This window comes from Crotalus tigris, unplaced genomic scaffold (assembly GCF_016545835.1).
Source record: "Crotalus tigris isolate CLP2741 ecotype Arizona unplaced genomic scaffold, ASM1654583v1 scf7180000018347.1145750, whole genome shotgun sequence".
In the NCBI taxonomy this organism is placed as follows: Eukaryota; Metazoa; Chordata; class Lepidosauria; order Squamata; family Viperidae; genus Crotalus; species Crotalus tigris.
In genome coordinates this window covers 796321-819741 of record NW_024096956.1, presented here as the reverse complement: position 1 = coordinate 819741, position 23421 = coordinate 796321, and the positions used below count along the sequence as shown (strand labels likewise).

The 23421-nt window shown below is 37.2% G+C and overlaps 1 protein-coding gene across 1 annotated transcript in view; it reads right to left on the bottom strand.

Moving 5' to 3' along the window:
• Positions 1-18956: 18956 nt before the first annotated feature.
• LOC120311317 (kinesin-like protein KIF16B) overlaps positions 18957-23421 on the bottom strand; it is a 93520-nt gene continuing 89055 nt past the window's right edge. The window contains exon 16 of the mRNA XM_039350682.1: positions 18957-22205. Within this exon, the coding sequence (XP_039206616.1) occupies positions 22047-22205 (159 nt within the window). The 3' untranslated portion in view covers positions 18957-22046. The remainder of the gene's footprint in view (positions 22206-23421) is intronic.

Below are 23421 nucleotides of genomic sequence, written 5' to 3'. Positions count from 1 at the left end.
TGAATTTGAAATAGTTCAAATTTGCACATCAGTTCTAAACTTCAGTAGTTCTTTCCAGCCATGATAATGTCCAGCCTTTCTGTTGTTAAATATTTGTAAATATATTATCACATGTATAATTACATAATAGTAATATTGCAGTATTTGAAGAGTTGGACATTAAGAACATCTGGTCGAAGAATTGACATCTTTGAACTGTAGTGCTGGCATAAATTATCTCATATATCATGGACAATATCAAGAGGTGCTGAATTGTACAAAACCAGAGGCAACATTAGAAACCAAAAATTACAAAATTACGTATGATTTACTTTGGCCATGTCATGTGTGCAAATTCATTGGAGAAGTCATTGTTGCTAAGAATGGTTATTGGCAGTGCTTTTTTTGAAGAAAAAAAAAAGATGGTGGAACTCACACTCGTCATACAACCCGCCTTGTCTATCCTACAAGATTCCATCCCAAAAAAGTGCTGGAACTCCGTTCTGGGCGTTCTATGACAAAAAAAAAACCCTGGTTATTGGAACAAGAAGGGCAAGCAAAGAACATGTTGGCTTGATAACATCAAAACTGATTCAAAGATGAACATCCAACAAATGAAAAAAGCTGTGCTGCACAGGGTAGCATGGAGAGCACTTGCCTATAATGTCGGCAAGAGTTGGACACAACTGAATGGCTAAAACAATAATAAAAGGGTATTTGTACAAGAATTATGCTCAATGCAGAAGACTGCTGGGGGAAAGACTTCAGCTGTAATTGTGTAAAAGCTTCATGGGTAGATGAGTTGAAAGATAGTAAAATATACCATGTATGGTTTCATCTTGCATTCCTTCAGTCTTTTGGAAAAGACAAATTTAAATAATTGATAAGAGAGCAATTATACAAACAGAATCTTTTTTTAAAAAAATAGTCTTACTATATATCTTGTTATGACAGTCAGTTTACAAACTTAAATAAATGATAGGGCATAATTTTAAGGCTGGGAAAAGGAAGAAACAGGGTATCATTCATTGTCTTAGGATGACAGAATAAACATTGTCTTGTTCCGTACAGAGGCAAGCAACATTTCTCCCTTGAAAAATAGATCATCCATCATAGTGAAATTATAAAATTATATGTAATCAACCCTGACAATCAATGGGGTGCCAGATGCTGCAGCAGATTGCGCTCATATCTTATCCTCATGTCTTATTTTCATTGTCCGCTTTGTTGTATTTAGCACACAAAATTTATATACCCACTTCTTACCTGCTGCACAGAAATTGAACCTACTGCTTTTTAAAAAAAAATATGTTGCAGACTTTCCCTGTGAAATCTCCAGGAATATAGCAAAGTTCTACTTGATTGATAGGGTCAAGAACAAGGAAGTCTAATGGTAGAGATAAGGAGTTTGAACCAGATTCTTTCTACTGAAATCTGCCATCACCCACAAACTCATTAGGTCTTAATTTGTTTATTTTAGTACTTCAGGTGGCTGACTTCCAAGAAGCAAGCATACTCAAGAGTCCAAATTGGCAAACTTTATTGCACATCAAATGCAATATGGATGCTTGCTTCCTGAAGCTTGCTTCTGAATTGATCTATGTCTATGACATACATGTAGCTTCATTTGTTGTAAAGAAGAACATTAGTCAACATCCAACATTCTGTGAAGTGAGAACAGTTTGCTTTATTTTCTTTTCACTCCCACACTATACAGGAGTCTTTGCATTTCTCTGACAGAAGCTGAAATATAGACATCTCTTTATTTTCTCTAGAGGAGAACCCTCTGAGACATCAAATGATATTGCAACATGCATGCTTAGCTTCCTCCTTTCTCTGGCTTCAGACGAAGTGAATGTGTTGATATTAGCTTCCAACTGTTTAGCAGGGAAGTTGTTTGATAGCCAAATCATTATGTTAGCAGAGGGAGGCTAAATCCATCCCAGTCTGCTAAGTGATCAGTGCTGCCTGTTGGGATGAACAAAAATGTTTACCCACCTAATAAATCTTCTCATAAACTGGGACGCCCCAGAGCTCAGCAGCAGAATGATGGCAATTTGGCCTGCTGAGAAACTCATAGTTGCAAGAAGCTGTTAAATCTGAGGTGCCAGTTCTCCCTTGACCTCCTTGTTGTCAGTGTTGATCTCAAGAGGCTGCCTGTCAGCTTGGATGAATAATGGATAGCAAACATTGCGCTCTTCCTCTACCACAAATCTTTTGCTGTTGTTGCCATGAATTGCTTGTATGCATACTTCTAATCAGTTAGACAGGAACATGGTGAGTGTATTCTTCTGCCTGCTGACTTTTTCAGGGTGGAAATTTTGCCCCCACCCCCAAACTTTCAAAACTAGAGTGTTGTCCAAATGAGCAACCTCAGCAACCTCACTTTCTGAAAGAATAATAGGCAGGTAAGAGACTATTTGCAAAGTCAGCTTGTAGGGAACGAAAATTAAGAACATATGTGGAAGAACAGCCTTTACAGTGATGAACTCCATTAAGGAAGTACGTACAACCCAAACTTCTGAATTCTTTTTCTTTCTCAAGGATCATATCAGATTTTATTTGGCTTGGAAAACCCAGCATTCAGCAATGCTAGCATTTATAATATACTTCCATAAAGTTATTTATTTATTTATTTATTATTGAAAAGTTTTACAAAAAGTTACAAAATATATCCCAAACCCACCCCCCTACCCCCGCTACCCCCTCCCCCACTTATACAGGGTAATAAATATAATAATCATAATCTAACTAAAATTAACCAACTATATAGATAAACAAATATAATGCGCTTTAACTCTCTTTTAACACAAAGTAAACAATTTAAGAATAAACTTAATCATATAAACAAATTAAAATCCTAATATCTAAACAACACAATATCATAAAATTTCCACTATACTAAACTATTAATAATAATAAATAAAGTAACAATAATAATATTCTAAAATTTATTCATAAAATAAATTGAACTTTTTAGTCCCATATTTATTCTGAATATAATCTATCCATTTTCTCCAAACCGAAATGTATCTTTCTTGTGAATAATCCTTCAAATAAGCAGAAATCTTGCCATTTCTGCTAAATTTGACACTTTAAGCGTCCATTCTTTCAATATTGCCCTACCAGCAGCCTTGCTGCTGTTATTAAATTCAACATCAAATTAATTTCTTTAGCATCAACATCTACTATAATATCCAACAAAAATAGTTGAGGAGTAAACTTTATCTTTCTTTTAAAAATATTCTGAATGTTCCACCAAATTTTAATCCAAAAAGCTTTTACATTTCTACAAGTCCACCAAATATGAAAATAAGTTGCATCCAAACTACCACATCTCCAACATTTGTGCTGCAAGTTAGGATACATATAAGACAACTTTTGGGGATCCAGATGCCACCTATAAAACATTTCATAAAAATTTTCTCTCAGACTTTGAGCTTGAGTAAATTTTACATTTCTAACCCAAATTATCTCCCATGTGTCCAATAGAATCGGCTCTTGAATATTTTGTGCCCATTTTACCATACAATCTTTAACTAATTCCGTTTCAGAATCCAATTCTATTAAGACATTATAAATTCTCTTTATATGAGCTCAAGTTTGATCTTTAATCTGTTATATCAAATTCGCATCCTTTAAAATAATACCAATCTTTTGATCTAAACTCCACCTAACTAACAATTGATTATATTGAAACCAAGAGTGTACAATATTTTCTTGCTTCAACTTGGCTAGAGATTTTAGTTGCCAGTCCTTCCCTTCCAAACTAAGTAATTCCTTATAAGAAATCCTATCCAAATTCACTCCTCTAGATACCCCCTCTATCACGTGTCCAGGAATTCCCCAAATTGGAATTTTATAATTTAACCTATAATAATACTTCTTCCAGACACGTAATAAAGCATTTCTTAAAATATGAGATTTAAAAACCTGATCTACTTTTTTATTATAAATTAAGTATGCATGCCATCCATATAATAAATCCCATCCCTCAAGAAGAAATATATTTTTATTTGTTAATTTAAGCCAATCGCTAATCAGAGTTAAAGCCACCGCATTATAATACAATTTTAAATTAGGCGCCTTAAGTCCTCCTCTTTCCCGTGCATCTTGTATAATCTTAAACTTAACTCTTGGTTTTTAAAGTTATTTATTGACTGAACCAAAACATTAAATAACCAAATTCAATATTTCCTCTGAAGATCCTTTTCCTTCCTGCAGCAGAAAATATCCTATCAGTCCCAACCTGGAATTAGGTTGATTGCTTTACTGTGAAAGGCATTGTCACTTTCCCCAGCTTCAATTTTACAGCCACTTCTTAGAATAGTGCAAAAATGTATTCAGTTACTAATTTTTAGGTCTTTCCATCCATTGTACAGGAAAGGTGTAAACAACATTTGTAAAAGTAAATACTAAGTTTTTTATTCTGTTTTACATAAGAAATAAATTATGTGCCATTAACAGTAGACAAACCAATCAAAATGTTATACTTGTGACTGTAACATGGAAAAGATGGGTGCAGCAGTGAGATTTCCATAGAACGGGGGGGGGGGGGAAGCAGTTTTTCAGGTAAATGATTTTTAGCATTTATTCATGACCTTTTTCATCAAAAAGAAACAGAAAAGAAATCCTGTAACAGAAAAACTATTGGAATTTGATCTAAGCCTTCACCAGAGGGTTTTTTTTTCCTGGGTCTATTCCAGATGATATAGAATCAAGATATAGAATCTCTTTTTCCATATGGTCAAGTCCAATTGTAAAATTTGACCTTATCATAATGTTGGCACACTGCCCATGGGAATGAACAACAGAACCAATAATTTCCAGTTGGAAGTTCTACCAACCAAAGTTATCTTAGCGGTTCTTTAGCGAAACATAATTTTGCTGTATTTGTTTCCTCTTTATGGTAGGATTTCAAAACTGGAGAAGGAGAAAATTCCATACTCATGTTGATGTTTTCAAGTATTTGCTTGTTTATTTATGTTACACCAAACAGTTCCAAATGTACAGTGATTGTGTACCATCAAGTGAGTGTTAACTGCTAGTAATCACACAGATTTTCTTCATCATGATCTATCTCTAATCTGGTCTTTTAGGTCTTCTAATAGAGCACTCATTGCCATTGTAGCTGGGCCCATCTACTTTACTTTTTACTTTCTTCAGATAATATGTCCAAAGTAGGATAGTTTAAGTTGCTCAGTGAATTGACTTGTCCATTGACTTTGTTTGTCCAAAGGTTGTAAAAGGTGATCGTATGATCCAGAACACTGCAGCCTTCATAAATACATGCCAGTTGCCAAGTGTCTAAAGTTTGGTCACATGATCATGGGGCTGCTGTAAAGGTCATAAATGTGAAAAACATGCATAAGAAACTTTTTTTCAATGCTGTTGTAAATTTGAATGGTCACTAAATGAATGGTTATAATTCGAGGACTATCTGTATTGTCTTTGTCATTGTCCATAAAGTGATTATCTGTCTCCAGCATCTTTCTGCACTATCTTCCAATATTGGTGCCAGTTTTATGCCTTAGGTGACTCTGCTGAGAATGTATACTCTTGGGAAATACTCTCAATATTCTTTGCTCACTCATCCCAGGAATACACCCACTATAATGAAGCAGCACAGCAGGACTTGTGGAGTAAGCTGGGTTAGATAAACTTGTATAACATTCTAACAAGCACCAATACTGTAACTTGTATATTAAATGTTAAAAGATAAAAACACCAGCATTTGGTACTGGCCATACTTTCCCAGTAGGAAATCCTCCAGAGGTGCTTCAAGAATTCTATCTGTGTGGAGTCAAAAATCCAATAGTTTTCTTCAGGATTCCTTCTTTGTGTCTCTTCCCTTTCTCCATTATCTACTTTAAAACCACATAAATCTAAAAAAGTAGATGCATCCCTTCTTCATTTACAGTGTCCATGCTTTTTTGACAGGAATGTATTTTTAAATGTATTAATTATTCTCCTGAGGAAAAAAAAGTTTTTAATTTTAAAATTGGTTACTTTCTACCTCTTTAATATGAAAATGCTTTTAATGCTTAAATGCCATTTTTCTGCATTTGAATTAATCAAAACAAGGTGGGAGGGAAGAAACAGCCCCAAATAAACTTAAACCAAGAATGTGCATGGATGCTTTTTTCCCCTCTCAAACTAAGATTCATACTTGGCTTTTTCAGTGACCTGTAGTACAAAATGTAGGCAGAGTCATGAGAAAAAATAATTTCAATTTCTTTTAACTGAAGTTTTAAATTACTTTACATTCAATACATCTTACTATGCTTTCTGTATTGAGTAATTTTCCTCTTCAGGCACACTGCAAATTGCAGTTTGATGGCTGGTTCCAATTAATGGCAAGTGAGGTTGTACACAGTACATCTCTGATATACAGTAAGATAAAAAACAAGAGATATTTCCTGACTTAGCTTTCATTCTCTGAATCTCCAGGGCTTTCTCTAACTTGTAATGGTGCCTTTGTGTGAAGTTTGGAAAGCATAAACCCATATTAAATGACCTTTCCATAGTAAGACTCATTCTGTTTCCTAGTTTGGAATGGAAAAACAAATCCCTCTGCTCTACATAACTGAAATCACATTAAATTGGAGAGAAACTGCCAAATGTCAGAACTTAATCAGAAATTCATTAGTAAAACGGCTGGAAATTATGAAAGAAAGGAGTGAAAAAAAAGATGAGTGGAACACAGAAAATCTCCAACTGCTGGTATAGGTAGAAGCCCCAAACAGCAGACTGATGGTTCTGAAAAGCAGAGATGAATTTAATGCTTCCTAGATGACTCAGGGAACAGAATCCATGCTGGGGAAATGATTGGTTTCTCCTGAGTCCTTCAGAAGATATTCCTTCTTGTGGGAGCTGTCAAATAGTTATCAGCTAAGGATGGGTTTGCAAAATTGTTGGATTACACTGCCATTTACTTTGTAGATTAGCCTCTTGCTTCAAAATCAATATTTTTACCCTCCAAATTATCTTTCTTTATTCATAAGAATCACAACAATTCCTTTATTCCTCCATCATTTTGAAATGCTTCAAGGCTACTGTTAACAATAGCATTCAAATCTCGTAACATGGTGTGACTGTTCCATATTTCCTTTGTTAATGAATTGTCTAATAAGAAAAAAAGCTGAAAGAAATGGTGTGGAAAACCTTGTGAGTTAGATATTGAAGATTCAATTGTCTGGAGTTCACTATCATAAAACTCCACAAACATTCCTTTAGAAAATTGAAGCCTTGTGTTAAGATGACAGAATTTGGCAGATATATAGTTTGATATTTTTTAATTAATTGTGCTTGTGGATGTTTATGCTAGCTTTCTCTGAATTTTCAGATCCATCTTATGTCAGGATAAACTGCTACTTTTACAATTGGATCAGAAGAGGATAGATCAGCTTGTTTCATTGATCTGCAAACCAGTTTAAGAACTTCTGCTCTAGGTAACAAAAGAAAAACAACAAATCACATTGTCTCACTAGAATACAGTTGGAATCTCTCTTGAGGGTATCATTAACTATCATATTCTGGCTTCCTCACCCATTTTACTTTTACCAAATAATGAAGAGGCCTATCAGGTTCAGAGAAACCAATCTTGGAGGCATCAAGTCTTATATTGCCCTAAATCAGTGGTTCTCAACCTGTGGGTCGGGACCCCATTTGGGGTCGAATGACCATTTCACGGGGGTCACCAAACAAGGCTGTCCACCATTTTTCCCCTTTTCTTTGGCCACGCCCCTGGCACCCGGTGATGTATAAGTGGTTGGGGGTCACCACAACATGGGGAACTGTATTATGGGGTCGTGGCATTAGAAAGGTTGAGAACCACTGCCCTAAATGAAATAATTTTGCCATGGGATTCCTTATGGGACATCCCATAAATGATACAGTTTAAAAATATTATTCAGATACAAAACCTAATCACATGATGATTTTCCCAATGATTCAGAGCAATAATAAAAGTTCATTTAACTTTGGGAGTGGAGTTAATTATATATATTTATTAGGCATATATAATGAGCTTTATTTAATGTATATATTGCTGTTCATCATAATTTCATGTATCTTTTGGCATAAGAAATTTAGGACAAATGTTTTTTAGTTTAGCAAACTCATAGTGCAAGTTTTTTTTTAAATGGCCATCATTTTTAATGTAGTGGAGATTGATCCATGGATGGCATCAATCAGTCAAAATGTATTTACATACTATGTGACATCACTGTCTTTTTAAATATATAACTTAAGCTTGCTGCTTTATTTAATATTAAAATGAGTATGTCATATAACTTTCTCAAACAAGAAAATAAACTGATGCTGAGTAAAACAGTATCAGTTATTACTTGTTAATGAAGGGGGTTTGGTGATCTGTACAAGGTTCAGCACCTGGCTGCAAGACAACTTCTGTGATAACTTCATTCTCTCCCTACATTTTAAGTAATATAAAGATGCAATATAAATGTCATGAATTAATAAAGAACATCACAAGCGACAAAGGAAAACTGACTATAAGAATGTAAGAGCTCTGCAGGACTTAAAAAAACAACAAAACCTTTTGTTAAATCTTGAAATGTGCCAAAAATACATTATTCTAGTTTCACGACAAGCAATCATTCTCCGACCTAATGGGAGAAAAATCTAGTTTTGTCTTTAGAGTCTTAATTTGTCTTGTCTTAATTTGAAGACAAGCTACAGTCTATGTCAGCGGTGGCGAACCTATGGCACGTGTGCCAGAGGTGACACTCAGAGCCCTCTCTGTGGGCACACGCACCATGCTCTGGAGATGGCAACCACCCCTCTTCAACCAGCCGCCCACTAACTCGCCGAGGTCCCATGTGGCTGGTTTCCCTCTCCCCTTCCCATCCCTCCTGGCCTCGCATGCTCTCCTTTTCCCAGGCATGACCCACTGCATCGCCTCCTTAGCTGTTGGCCGTCTGTCCACCTCAGAGGCGGCTTCTCTGAACTTCTGGTGGTGGGCTGCAGAGCCCCATAGTGTGCTAGTCGATGGGCCGATAGGCTGTGGCTGCTGACGGACACTGTTGACCCCCATGTGCTCGCTGGCCTGTGTGTGTGGGGGCCAATGGTGTCAGGCAGCAGCTGCCCCGGCCCCTGCCTCACCTAACCCCACAGGACGAGCCTCCTGCCCACCACCCCATCTGCCAGAGACCCCCTGGATCTCCCCCAACCCTGCCCGGGCCCCATAGGTGTCCCTCCCCATGAGCAACATCAAGGTGACCATGACACTTTGGGCACACCCACCCAGTCTATCATGACCACAGCCATGACCACCCAGTGGGCCACGCCCACCTGGCACCCGGCAATAAATAAGTAGGTTTTCGGTTGCAGTTTGGGCACTCGGTCTCTAAAAGGTTCGCCATCACTGGTCTATGTAATATGATAGGGAGAGGATTTCTTACTATTCTCTCCATTGTTACAGAAACAAACTACTGTTAAATTTTTAATTGTTTAATTTAAAGTGTTGATTTCTGAGTAAGAAAATGTATTAGAAGTGTATGGGGAGAGAATGTCCAATGAAGTGGAGCTTCTAATTCTAGCAAAAGTGATAGATGCTGTAATTACTCCAAGTTACAAAGGGGGAGGGAATGTATGTGCTTAGACTACTGTTAATAATGTTCCCATACTTAAATTATGATTAGAATTGCATATACTCTTCATTCTCTCTTTGTATATCTGTGGTAAAAAGTGCTGGATAAAATAATAATTTACCTTGGGTATTGCAATCTTTATGTAAAAAGGCTAGAATTATCACCAGGAAAATGGCTGTCTCCTGGAGACAAATTCACAGTTATATAAATGGTAATTTGTGTCATAGACTTCAGTAAATTGAATCCTAATTTAGTATATTCAGTCTGATGCAGAAGTTGAATTGAAAAGTGGTAAATGGATTTTACGGAATCACTTGCTTTTGAAAACCTGCAGGCTGACTTCAATGATTTCTGCAAATATTGTAATGAAAATGGAAATTGGCTACAGTGATTTGGGGTAAATCTATTTCTCAAAATGTTTAATGGGCCCATAATAAACTGGATCTGTCCCTTCTGGTATTGAGCTTGTGATTCTGCAGTCCATGAAAGGCTTTTCCTGAACTCAGAAAAGTAGATCTCAAGGAGTTCCACGGGTTGTGATACTCTAATATTGATGTTCTAAATTTAGAGGGGGCAAAAGGAAGACAGTTGGAAGTGAACTGGGGGAAAATTGGATCTACACAAAGTTCATGCCTAAACTAGCAGCAAAGAACCCCAATCCTAGCAAACCAGCCCTACCGTAGTAGGAGAAAAAATCTAGGAGAGCCACAGGTCCTGTTCTTTGAGGCATGGCTTCCAGACTGCTTGGTAGTGAGATGGGGGAAAGCCTTCTCCATGGTGCTGCCAGTCCTGTTAGCAATAACTTTCTATCTATAGAACACCAGGACTTTATGCGAATGTATTATGGGCACCTTTTGAAAACACACATCCCTTTAGTGACATTCTTCAAAAAAAATAATAAATGCTGGGGTTGGTGGGAGGATAGTTTGAGGATTCTTTCATGAAAAAGAATTTAAATAAATTATTTTTTTATTTAAATTTTAAAGGCTTGTCTATGCAATCATTAAAAGGCTTGTCTATGCAACCATTCCTATGTAAAAACCTCCTCACAACTCTGATCTATCATAATGAAAAGTAAGGAATTTCTTAAAGTGAAATAAGACAAGCTAAAAAGACACATTGGATAGCTTAACCAGAATAATAAAGACATATGGACCACAATTATCTTTGACAATCCAGGGAAGCGATAATTGATTAAATATTAACAGCAACTGTACAGTGGAGAGTTGATGATATGAGTAAAGGCTTAAGTTCTTGACATCAATAGTCTGGGGGCTCTAGAAATATCCATTTGACAGATCAACAACAATGTGGGTCTCCAGATAATGTTCTGTTCTAACTTCTGCTAGAACCAACATGGTCAATTATGAATGATAGCTGAAGGTCGAATCCAGGAACAGGGCCATATGTTTCTCCCCCCTACCAGGAGATATTTTGCTTCCAAGATTGATTGGAGGTCTTGGGAAACAATAGTTAGTTACAGAAGTTTTAAAATAAGGAGATAAAGAATTTATAGGTTGTTTGGAACCAGAGAAGTATACATTTTGTTGTTCCAAAATAATATACAGTAGCTATACAAAACAATGGCTGAGGCAACCACAATGTTAACAATTTTTATGTTTTCTTGATATATTCAGGCAGTCAGCAAGAGTTTACAGTGCTCGAATGAAAGCACATTAATGGCCAGAGATTTACATATAAATATATGATGTCACCTATTCAACACCATCATTTACTGGGATTTTGGAGACAGAATTATGGATGCAGCTACATCTACAGTCAATAAGTATGCACATCCATGTTACACTTTGTTTTGCAATATGTTAGCATATATTTATGGATTGCTGAAATACGAACAAGAAATCTGATGAATGGTTAGGGGAAATTGTTTGCAAGTAGTGCTTAGCTGAAGTTTTTTTTTTTTTTTACAAAATAAACCCAGAACAGTGTTGAAGTTGATGGAGGAATGTGCAGACAGGAACCCAAGGGACAGAATGAAGTTTGCATTATTTGGGAGTTTTTGAAAAAGAACCTATTAGGAACATGTTTTAATGAAAATGGGGTGGCAAAGGAAGCAGGTTTTATCGTTGCTATTGCTGTTACAGGATGTGATGATTTCATTAAACATTTAAAGAGCAGATCATGCAGATATGAAGTGTAATTGTAGGAATCCAAGGTGATAATAAGTTCATGGGGAAGTGAGTTATTTTAACTGATTTTGCAAGATTAAATAAAACCGCAGAGGATTTAGACACAGTCTTTGAGAAATACTTAACTGCATATTAATCTGTTTCCAAAATGTTCCAGATCTGCTTTTCCAAATTTTGATTGTCATTAGGACACTTAAAAATTAAACATTTATTTCCTCTGCTACATTCTCGCTAATTAAATTATCAGTCATTTTAATAATAATAATAGTAAAGTTGGAAGGGACCTTGGAGATCATCTAGTCCAACCCCCTGCTCGGGCAGGAAACCCTACACCAAATGGCTGTCCAGTCTCTTCTTAAAAACTTCTAGTGTTGGAGCATTTACTGCTTCTGGAGGCAAGCTGTTCCACTGATTAATTGTTCTCACTGTCAGGAAGTTTCTCCTTAGTTCTAGGTTGCTTCTCTCCTTGATTAGTTTCCACCCGTTGCTTCTTGTCCTGCCTTCAGGTGCTTTGGAAAATAGCTTAATTCCCTCTTCTTTATGGCAGCCCCTGAGATATTGGAATACTGCTATCATGTCCCCCCTTGTCCTTCTCTTCGTTAAAACTAGACATACCCAATTCTCGCAACCGTTCCTTATATGTTTTAGCCTCCAGTCCCCTAATCATCTTTGTTGCTCTTCTCTGTACTCTTTCTAGAGTCTCAACATCTTTTTTACATCGTGGTGACCAAAACTGGATGCAGTATTCCAAGTGTGGCCTTACCAAGGCATTGTAGAGTGGCATTAATACTTCACGTGATCTTGATTCTATCCCTCTGTTAATGCAGCCTAGCACTGTGTTGGCCTTTTTGGCAGCTGCAGCACACTGCTGGCTCATATTTAAGTGATTGTCTACTAGGACTCCGAGGTCCCTCTCACAGTTACTACTATTGAGCATGGTGCCACCTATGCTGTACTTGTGCATTTGGTTTTTCTTGCCTAAATGTAGAACCTTGCTTTTTTCACCATTGAATTTCATTTTGTTAGTTAGTGCCCAGTGTTCAAGTCTGTCCAGATCCTTCTGTATCTTAAGCCTGTCTTCTGGAGTGTTGGCTATTCCTGCCAGCTTGGTGTCATCTGCAAATTTGATGAGTTCCCCATCTATCCCTTCATCCAAATTGTTGATGAAGATGTTGAAGAGTACTGGGCCCAGAACAGAGCCCTGGGGCACCCCACTACACACTTCCCTCCATATAGATGCAGTTCCATTGAGGACCACTCGCTGAGTACGGCCGGTCAGCCAGCTACGGATCCATCTGGTGGTGGTTCTGTCTACCCCACATTTTTCTATCTTGTCAAGTAGTAGGTTGTGATCTACTTTATCAAATGCCTTACTGAAGTCCAAGTAAATTATGTCCACAGCATTCCTCTGATCCACTAATTTTGTCACTTGGTCAAAGAATGCAATAAGATTTGTCTGGCATGATCTATTTTTGACAAACCCATGTTGGCTTTTAGTAATGACTTTGTTTGCCTCTAGGTGTTCGTTGATTCGTTGTTTGATTATCTTTTCCAGGATCTTCCCAGGTATTGAGGTCAGGCTGATAGGTCTGTAATTTCCTGGATCCATTTTTTTTCCTTTTTTGAGGATGGGAACTACATCAGCTCTTTTCCAGTCCTCTGGTAGTTCCCGTGTTCCAGGATCTTTGAAAAATATAGTTCAGTGGTTCTGATATCACATCTGCCAGTTCCTTAAGAACCTTGGGATGTAATCCATCTGGTCCTGGCGATTTGAACTTATCTAGGCTGCTCAGTTACCATTTTCTTGCCTATCTTAACTTGTGTTTCTATTTTGTTTTTTATGGCACTATTTTTGATAGGTTGGTCTGTTCTTTCCCTTTGTGTAAAGACAGATGCAAAAAACGAATTAAATAGTTCTGCTTTCTCCCTGTTGCTTGTCACCTTCTTGCCACTTCCACCCACTGATGGACCAATCATTTCCTTCACTTTTTTCTTGTTTTTTACATGTTGAAAGAAGCTTTTTTTGTTATTTTTGACTTTGGTCACAAGCCTTAGTTCATTTTGAGCCTTGGCTTTCTTCACTTCATCTTTGCAGGCTCGGGCTATTTGCTGATATTCTGACTTAGTTATGTTCCCCTCTTTCCACTTTCTATACTTGTCCTTTTTATCTTTCAATTTGTCAGAGAGTTCTTTATGCAGCCATGCTGGTTTCTTTTGAGAGCTGTTGTTTTTCCTCTTTGTTGGTATTGTGCTAGACTGTGCTTTTATTATCTCATTTTTCAAAATTTCCCAAGCTTCTTGAGTTGTTTTCCCCTTGAGGATTCTCATCCATGGAATCCTTCCCAAGCCCTCTCTAAGTTTATTGAAATTAGCTCTCTTGAAGTCCAAGACTCTAGTTTGACTGTGTTCTATTGCTTGTGCTTCCATAATGATGAATTCTAATATTGCATGATCACTTCCTCCCAGGGTTCCTATGGCTTCAACACCTTCTATCATTTCATCTCTGTTAGTGAGAATTAGATCCAAAATGGCTAATCCCCTAGTTCCCTTCTCTACTTTTTGAGAGACAAAGTTGTCTGCTAGGTTTGCCAGGAACCTGTTTGATCTTGCACTTGGTGTGGAGTTTGTCTTCCAGTTGATGTCAGGGTAGTTAAAGTCCCCCATTACTATTGTGATGTGCTTCCTACATATCTTAGTTAGCTGACTAGCAAAAAGTTCATCTATTTCCTCTGTTTGGTTGGGTGGTCTGTAGTATACACCTATGGCAATGTCATTTCCCCCCCCTTTTATATTGACCCAAATGCATTCAAGAGTTTTTATCATTGTTGTGCTCTATTTCTGTAGAGATGTAGTTATTTCTTATATAGAGAGCAACTCCACCTCCTCTTTTATTTGGTCTGTTTCTTTTAAATAACTTAAATCCCTTTAGCTGTGTGTTCCATGTGTGGCTTTCATCCCACCATGTTTCCGTAATGGCAACAATATCGTATCTGCCCTCATTAACCTGAATTTCTAGTTCACTCTGTTTGCTGTTCATACTCTGTGGATTGGTGTATAAACATTTGAGTCCTTTGTGAGTGGCCCTGTGTTTCCTTTCTACATAACCTGTGTGGTGCCGGAGTTCCCCTATTGTCTTACCAAGTATTTGATTAGTGCACTTCGTGTGGCACTCGCTGTTAGAGGCTACATTTTGCTTGATAGCAAGGTTGGTATTCTTGTCCACACACACATCTATGCTACATGCACTGATAGCCCTATAATTTTTAGATTGCCGGGGACAGGATTGTTCTGTATCAATTAACTTCCTGTCCCCGCTGTTTAGTTTAGATTTCCCTCCAGAAAATCTGTGAATTTATAACCGAGTAACTCAGTCCCTTTTTTTGATGGATGAAAACCATCTCTTTTGTACATCTTTTCATTGGACCAGCTACAGACATTGTGACTAATATATCCAAAGCCTTCCCCTTTACACCACTCCTTTAGCCACATATTGAATTGTGCTATGCACTAGCCTTTTCCGTTTTGCTCCTTATACACTAGTAAAACCTCTGAGAAAGTAAGCCTACCGTCTATTCTGCTAAGTTCCTTCCCCAAGCTCTGGAAATCGTTCTGCACAGAGAGTACATCTTTTTGGGACAGATCATTAGTGCTAAGATGTACAATAGCCTCCACATCACAGTCCTTGCTGCCATTGTTGATTATTTTTAGAAATACGCTTCTTGTCCCTACTAGCAGTAGCACCTGGAAGACACCTGACCTCTTTCGAAGCCTCTGTGTCCTTTCCTAAATTTACATCCCTTATAATTGAATCACCTACCAGAAGGTAGCTTCTCTTTTTGGGTGCCTTTTTGTTCTTGCATGACTGATGTGTAATACCTGATTCACACTTCTCCCTATCGAAATCTAGTTCTTCATCTCGGACCACAATCCCCTGCTTATTTGAGTTATCTTCACAAATACCTTTACCTGTCTCCTTAATGTCCCTATTAAGGTCAGCAAGGGCACTGTAACTGTTGTGCAGGGACATAGCGAAAGCTTGGTGTTTATGGTTCACAGCTCTCACCCTGCCAGAACCCATGGTTGTCCACATTGCCCTTCTCCTGCAGGATCTTTGTGGTAAAGGGGGCTGATAGCACGGAGGCTTACTAGAGTAGAGGGGCTGAACTGGACACCTAATTTCTACCCGAAGAGCATGGATTACAGACTCTAGGTAAATGATCTGTCCTTGTAGGCTAGTGATTTGTTTACAGATAGGACAGTTTCCAAGTTTGAAAAGGGTACTGCGAAAGACAGCTGCAAAGCAAGTGTTGAGAATGTATACACTACCATTCAAAGCTAGACTTTATTAGGGAAGCTTATAACATACTAACGTTACACAAAATTTTAATGCAATTAAAATTTACAGTCAAATATTAAAACACAAAATAGTAGAAGCAACAAAGATTAAAGCTTTCTAGGAAACAGTATTCCTTATCCTTGCAAAATAAGGAATCTCATCAGGAAGTGGTGCTAGGCTTCCAAGCCTCATCTGGATGAAAGACTAGTTAAGTAATCCTGTTATTAAATATCTATATTAAGAGTATTGTACAGGCCCTCGCTAGAACTAAGTTTCATCTTCCATTTCTAGCTCAAAACCCAATATTCGTATTATATGCTAACAATGCTGTTTTCCTGTATGCATCCCACCTGGGGCTATAATGAAGCTCCCACATTGAGACGTGAGGGGGGGGGGAAGCACAGTCTTTTATTTTGTTTGGTATAAGATGGGAGTTGAGAGAAACTTTCAAAATTCTTTTATTCTACCCTACAGCAACAAGAAGAATCCCTGCTGTACTTGCTTCTTGACCTTGTTTATCTCAAACAATAAAGAGACTTTTTATCCGGTTGAATTAGGGATGATAGTATCGAGATTTCAGCATTTAAAGTGGAGATTTGGTATTGAGGACATAGAAATTAATGACAAAAATTTAAAGATAACAAGCAATTAAAGAAAAAAATGTGTGTACACTTGTGTAAGCATTTGTATGCATATGCTGTAAACGTCAATACATGGCAAAGACAGTCAAACAATGATACAGGAAATATATACAAAATCTGCTGGAATACTGAGAATTAAGAGATTTGAAAAAAAAAGGCATAATTGGAATGTTATTATCAGGGATGCCAAGGTACAAAATTTAAGTATGGAAATACAATATCACCCAACTATATTCATTAAGCCTTTGATTCAAATTCTGTGAAGAAAGAAAGCAAAATGGGGCAAAATTTATTTTATGCAATGATGGGATATAGCTGGTTATGAACATCTGGGGAAAAAAATCTATGGATTATAGCAGGTACCATAGCAGAAGATTAGACAGAAAGCAAATAAAATAAGATTTATGTCTCCTCTGCAGGTTTATTTTTCCATATTTCATATACTGCATGGCATTAATAGCAGCATTATGCCAGTTTGGTGTAATGATTAAGGCATCAGGCTAGAAACCAGGAGTGTGAGTTTTAAACCCATTTTAGGTATAAAGCCAGTTGGGTGACCTTGAGCCAGTCACTCTCTCAGCCCTAGGGAGAATAAAAATGACAAACCACTTAATATGCGACTTCTCCAGATAAGGAGAAATAGAACAACTATGGCAAAGGAATGCAAAGATAACACCAATACTAATAGCAATAGCACTTATATACTGCTTCATAGTGCTTTACATCCCTAAGTGGTTTACAGAGTCAGCATATGGCCTGCAACAATCTGGGTCCTCATTTCACTGACCTCAGAAGGATGGAAGGCTGAGTCAACCTTGAGCTGATGAGACTCGAACTGCCAAACTGCTGGCAGCCAGCAGTCCACAGAAGTAGCCTGCAATACTGCATTCTAACCACTGTACCATCAGGACTCTTAGGTACCTTGAGTGCAATACTGAAACATCTGGAGCACTACTTGAACACCACTGGCATTGACAAATTCACCATCAGTCAATTACAAAATGCAGTTTTACTTGAAACAACTTACATCCTGAGACAACACCTTTAATAGCATCAAACAACATCTGCTTATTCCAAGTCCTTGGGAAGTAATAGTGGATAAAAATGCCAAATCCAATCTAAACATCTGGCTGATTGGGCAACCAGCAAAAATAATAATAGTGTCCCAAAAACAGGTTCTCAAATCTTATAGCAGAAAAAAACCCATCCAAATCTACAACCTTTTTACAAAGCAGAATATAATTAAGAGACAAGATTCAGCCTTTGGCTTGCAGAAAGTTCCACGCAACAGCAATTTCAAAAATTATAGAGGAAATGCTAATCAGAATGTAATAGAAATTACAGGCCATTCCCTTGCTCTGTTGAACAGTTGGCAGTTGATCAGAAGCAGAGACTTTCATCAGTGTAAATGAAAAAAGTTAAAATTAAGGCACCTGAGTAAAATGAATTAGGATCAAAAGTAATTGCAAATTATCCAGTGTTGTGAGCACTGTTAGATACAAAACCAAACCAAACCAAACCATACCAAATAAAGATAGTCCTCGACTTAGAACAATTTATTTAGTGACTGTTTGAAGTTACAATAGCACTGAAAAAAGTGACTTACGACTGTTTTTCAAACTTACAACTGTTCTAGCGTCCTCCATGGTCACATGATCAAAATTCAGATATTTGGCAACTGTCTCATATTTATGATGGTTGCAGTGTCCCGGAGTCATATGTTCACTTTTGTGACCCTCTGACAAGTAAGTCAATGGGGAAGCCAGATTCACTTAACAATCATGTTACTAACTTAACAACTGCACTGATTCATTTAACAACTGGGGCAAGAAAGGTCGTAAAATGATGCAAAAATCACTTAGCAACTATCGCACTTAGCAACAGAAATCTTGAGCTCAAATGTGGTCATAAGTTAAGGAGTTAGTATCAAACAGTATAGATGTACCAAAATATAGAAATTTAGAGACTAGAAGAAACTGGAACGGTAGAAGTTGGGTGATATCTAAATGTAATAAAATAAATAGAAGTCATAGCAAAATCTCTGCAAAGAAAATGTATATTTCTCAAAGTCTGATGATTCTTTGCATGTGAATTACAAGTGAGACTGCTTGAGGCTAATATTTTTAGCAAATGTCAGCAAATTTCTTTGGGGAAAAAATGAAGGTGTTTATGAAGTGAAGAAAGTTATGAGGTTATAAGAAGAAACAAAAAGAAAAGCATCAGCAGCAAAGATCCAGTATAATTTCATAGAGAGTGCTTTTTATTGTTTCAAATAAAGTGGTGAAAATAGCTTTTTTCTTCTGCTTTGTTAATACAAATGTTAATTAAAATGTTCAAAAGTTTATAGCTGAAGCTTTTAAAAATATACAGAATTTACTCTTTCAAATGGTTTAATACACATTTTATAACCACATTCTCAGTGAGGCTCCAACCTTAAGACATTAGTTATTTTGGAAAATTACAAAAGCTCAATTTACCATGGAAAAAATAGCTACTTGTGTATAAAAGCTCTAAAGCTAAATTTTGTTTTCTGGAAAGCATCACTTCCACACCAATATTCTACTTCTAGCAGAAGTGGCTCTTGGACTCTCAACCGGAGTAAGCGTCTCTCAGTAAGTAAATCCAGTAAAAGGTACATCATCTTTCAAAATAATATGCTTATATTTGCAAGCACTTATATCCCATTTTTATGAAGTAGCTTCATAATGAGAGTGACCACTAGCCATTAGTACCTAGAATTAGTTACTAAGCAGAACTTTTGAAAATGTTAATAGAATTACAGCAGATGCCAGAATGTAGCATTTATAAATAAATCAGAAATCCATATTCCTACTCTTATTTAAGTAATTGTAAGTCTGGTTTCTTATCTATGGTGCAAGTGGATTGACACTGGAGAGGCCCAGCTGAATTTGTGTGGTGGTATGTTGTCAAATGTGCCAGATGGTGCCCCGAGTTTTGTGATACAAATCCACCCTTTTTAAGTATTGGTGCAATACCGATGCACCTACCAAAGAGATATGGATGGCTAGACAAACAGGACAAGGATATAATTGCCACCGTAGATGCCTATCTGTGTTTATTCATTTATATTCTTTAAAAAAAAATGTACAAAAAGATTCTTTTTGTACAATTACAACTACCTATCAAGAAAGATGGCTTACTTTTCCAAGTGTTCAGTTTTATCATTGGGTAGTCATGTTAACCTTAGTTACTGATATAAGGAATTTTGAATGTTGATAAACGAAAGATACAATATGTTATCTGACCCCACGGAAATCTTGATAAGTATTGAGATCCTTGTTTGTGTGGGCATCAGCTTTAAAATGTGTACTTAATGTCGCAAGACATATATAACATTATGTCACACATACAATTTTGATCCATGAAAACCTTACAAGATAATACCAGTTGAAATGTCATGTAGATTTCTCATAAACTCTCCCCTCTCCTGACTTGTCTGTCTCACAATATTATCATCTCAGATTTGTCCAATTCAGAAGATATTTTAAAAGGTTTGTAGAATTAAGGAGTGGGATTGACTCTGGAAGGGGAATTTCTTACACACATTTTTAGTGAGCTAATTAGACAGCTTGTGCCCTGTTGGGTCTTTTCCTTATCTAAACAGAGAAACAGAATGACCATGAGTGGGCAAAATGCAGTGGAAGCAAGAGCAACTTCTGACCTAGATTGGGAAGTGTGCCTGGAAATGCACAACAGGTATAGTTCTGTACAGATTGGTAGAGTTGTGGAGGTGGTGGTCAAGAAGAATGCATGGGGACCTCAGGGGTGTGTAAGAGTTGCTATGCTAGTTGAGGATAGCATTTGGGATGGTGGTTTTAGTTAGGAAGGATGCCTGGGAGTTCTCGAGTGTGTGAGAGAGGTGCTTGGGCGTAATCTGGAGTGTGCAAGGGTGTCAGGGAGTGCTCAGGAGTGTGCAGGTGAAGGATGGTACACGGGGTAGTGGTGATGTGGGTCAGGGTGTCACCGAGGTGCTACATGGGCTGAGGAAGGCACACGGTAGGAGTGCTGGCTGGGGAGAATGCATGAAGTGGTACCTCCTGGAAGTGTGGAGAAGTGCCCCTAAAGCTGTTGAATGCAATATTTTCATCATATACAAAAAATTAATAGTTATTCTGTTATAATACAGTGGCTTTGTCTTAAGAGAAGTCATCCTGTTGACTCACTCAGATCAGCTTATAAAACACAGCATTTTTGAAACCCCTTTGAGGAGAACTCCTATGATTACTGTTTATACAACTCTGGAATAAACGTCTATTAACATAAAGCATAAAAATAATTAATACAATCAAGATTAACTTCTCCTGAATATAAAACTAGAGGCTTGTTCCTTAACACCTACACTTCATTAACCTCTGCTCTGTACTCCATGAAAGTGTTCTTCAATGGGTATAACAGTCCTCAAAACAAGTTAGAATCAAAATGATTTGCTTTTCTCAGTCTTTTATTATTGTCGCTATTGTACATCACAGCATTTTTCAATTTATATTTCTGCAAAATGAATACAGCTGCCTTTCTAAATGTCCTATCTTAAATAAGCCCTGAGTACTTTTAAAGCACATTAAAATGTAATTCATATTTTGCAACAAAGAATCAGCTAATGAGGAATGGTTACACATTTATGGGGAAAATTGTTTTCAAAAATCATAATACCCACTTGCCTTTTGTAATGGTGCAGCCAGGAACTTATTTGAAACATAACACATAGTAACAGTCTATATAATCAGAAAAGGTGAAAAGAAGCTTAATCTCATTTATTTCAATTGTTCAGCAAATGATTCTGTTTAGCTTGGTGTGGAAGACTTCAGGATTTTAAAGTCTGTGCATATACATTTTGTCAATGTTCAAATTTCCACTAATATACCAAAGGTGAAAGTAGTATGATCAAAAAGATAAAGTGCAATTCACAGTAACAGTGCATTAACCTAATACAAAAAAATCTGGAATAATTTGTTTACTCCAAGAAACCTTCTTCAGGAAGAAGTTGCTTGCTAAGGACAGAGTCAAGTAGAAAAAGAAAGCTACAACAAAGGGTCTGAGAACATGTATGAGGAACGTCAGCTGTTGAGGGGATCCAAAGAGCCTCAGAAGTTTTCATTAGCTATTTCTTCAACCAACACGTCGTAGCAAAACTGTTTTCGTTTCCTCTGGCAGAAAATGAGCTACGTTTTACATGGAAAAGGTCGGTTTGACAAGGAATATTTATGCAAGTTATCCAGCTTTTCCCCACCTTTTTTATTTTCTGAGATTGGACAGCACACAGAAAGACAGGTGAATTTATTTTTCTAATAAGAAGCGAGGTTCCCAATCATTAACCGGTGCCATAGCTGCTGTAGTCAAATACACCTTTCTTAAAGAATGAAGAGAATTCACAAATGTCATGTTTGGACAGGATCAAGCCCTCTTTATTTACATATAGTGGAGATGACGGAGAATTAAGCATTGCATCAAAGAAGTCTCTGAGATATTTCTGGAAAAGAAAAGTAAACCAGGACAATAGTTATATTAATGTTACATAATTAAAAGTATATACATTACATAACAATGTTTTTATTTGAAACACTAGAAAATAAAGACAGAAATGAAACACCTTTACATGTGAATTGGCTGCAAAATCTAGACAACTTAAGACTTAAAAACTAGTATGCAGTGAGCCTTTGATGAAGTCTACAAGTTTTTTTTCTTCAAAAATGCAGAACAAGACCTCCTGCTTCTGAAAGTGAGTGAAATCTGAAATGCAGTTTGTGATAAGAAGTGAATTCTTATATCTATGAGGTCAACGATTCAAAGAAACACAATGGGTGTGGCCTCTTTGGTTTTGTCTAAAAAGCAGAGCTATATAGCACCTTGGATTCAGTCTCTCAAGAGCACTTGGGAGTGTGCGGGAGCATGGATACAATTGTTGTATGATCTCAGGAAGACACATATGAAGATGTCATGGATTGGAATGGGGCAATTTCCCGTGGCTGACTTGCCCCGGCTGACAACTTGCTGTGGCTGACATGCCATAGGACAACTCACTGCAAGACAATCAATGCAGGATAACCCAAGAGAGCGACAAGTAGAATCGTAGCTCCCCAGCCTCGAGGACTTTTAACTTGAGAAGATTCAAACCTAAAGTAAGACAAGGCCCACTGCAATTCACTTGTTCCTCTCTTAAGGTATCCTGCGTGGAATTGTCCTGTGATGAATTGTCCTGGGCGAGTCAGCTGCAGCTCCTAGATCCCACTGTGAATAGATACTATGCAGATATTCTCTGCACTCAGACTTTGGGGATGGGTTCTGAAGCACTGGACAGTCCTAATAGTCTTTGAATATCATTACATGTCAGTGTATGCTAGAACATCTTGGCAAATAAAGGGCAAATTATACATAATGTGAATAAATAAAGGTCAACTATCATTGAAAAATTTAGGCTAGTCCTAGTCCTTGTTGGTCTTCCAGAACCTATGAACAATTTGGTTTTTCTAGAGGGCATTTAGCGAGAGAGTGGACATCACTATGCTGATGGCATTACTGTGTCTTTGACTGATTAATTATTTTGATTTTATGCTTTTCATTAAGTTTGTTTTTATGTTGTAAGCTGCCAAGAGTTGTTTTGGGACTCTTGGGTGGGTGGGAAGGGTAATAAAAATGAAATAAAACACAAAAAAATGAAAGAACAACCCAACAAAAACCTATGGGAA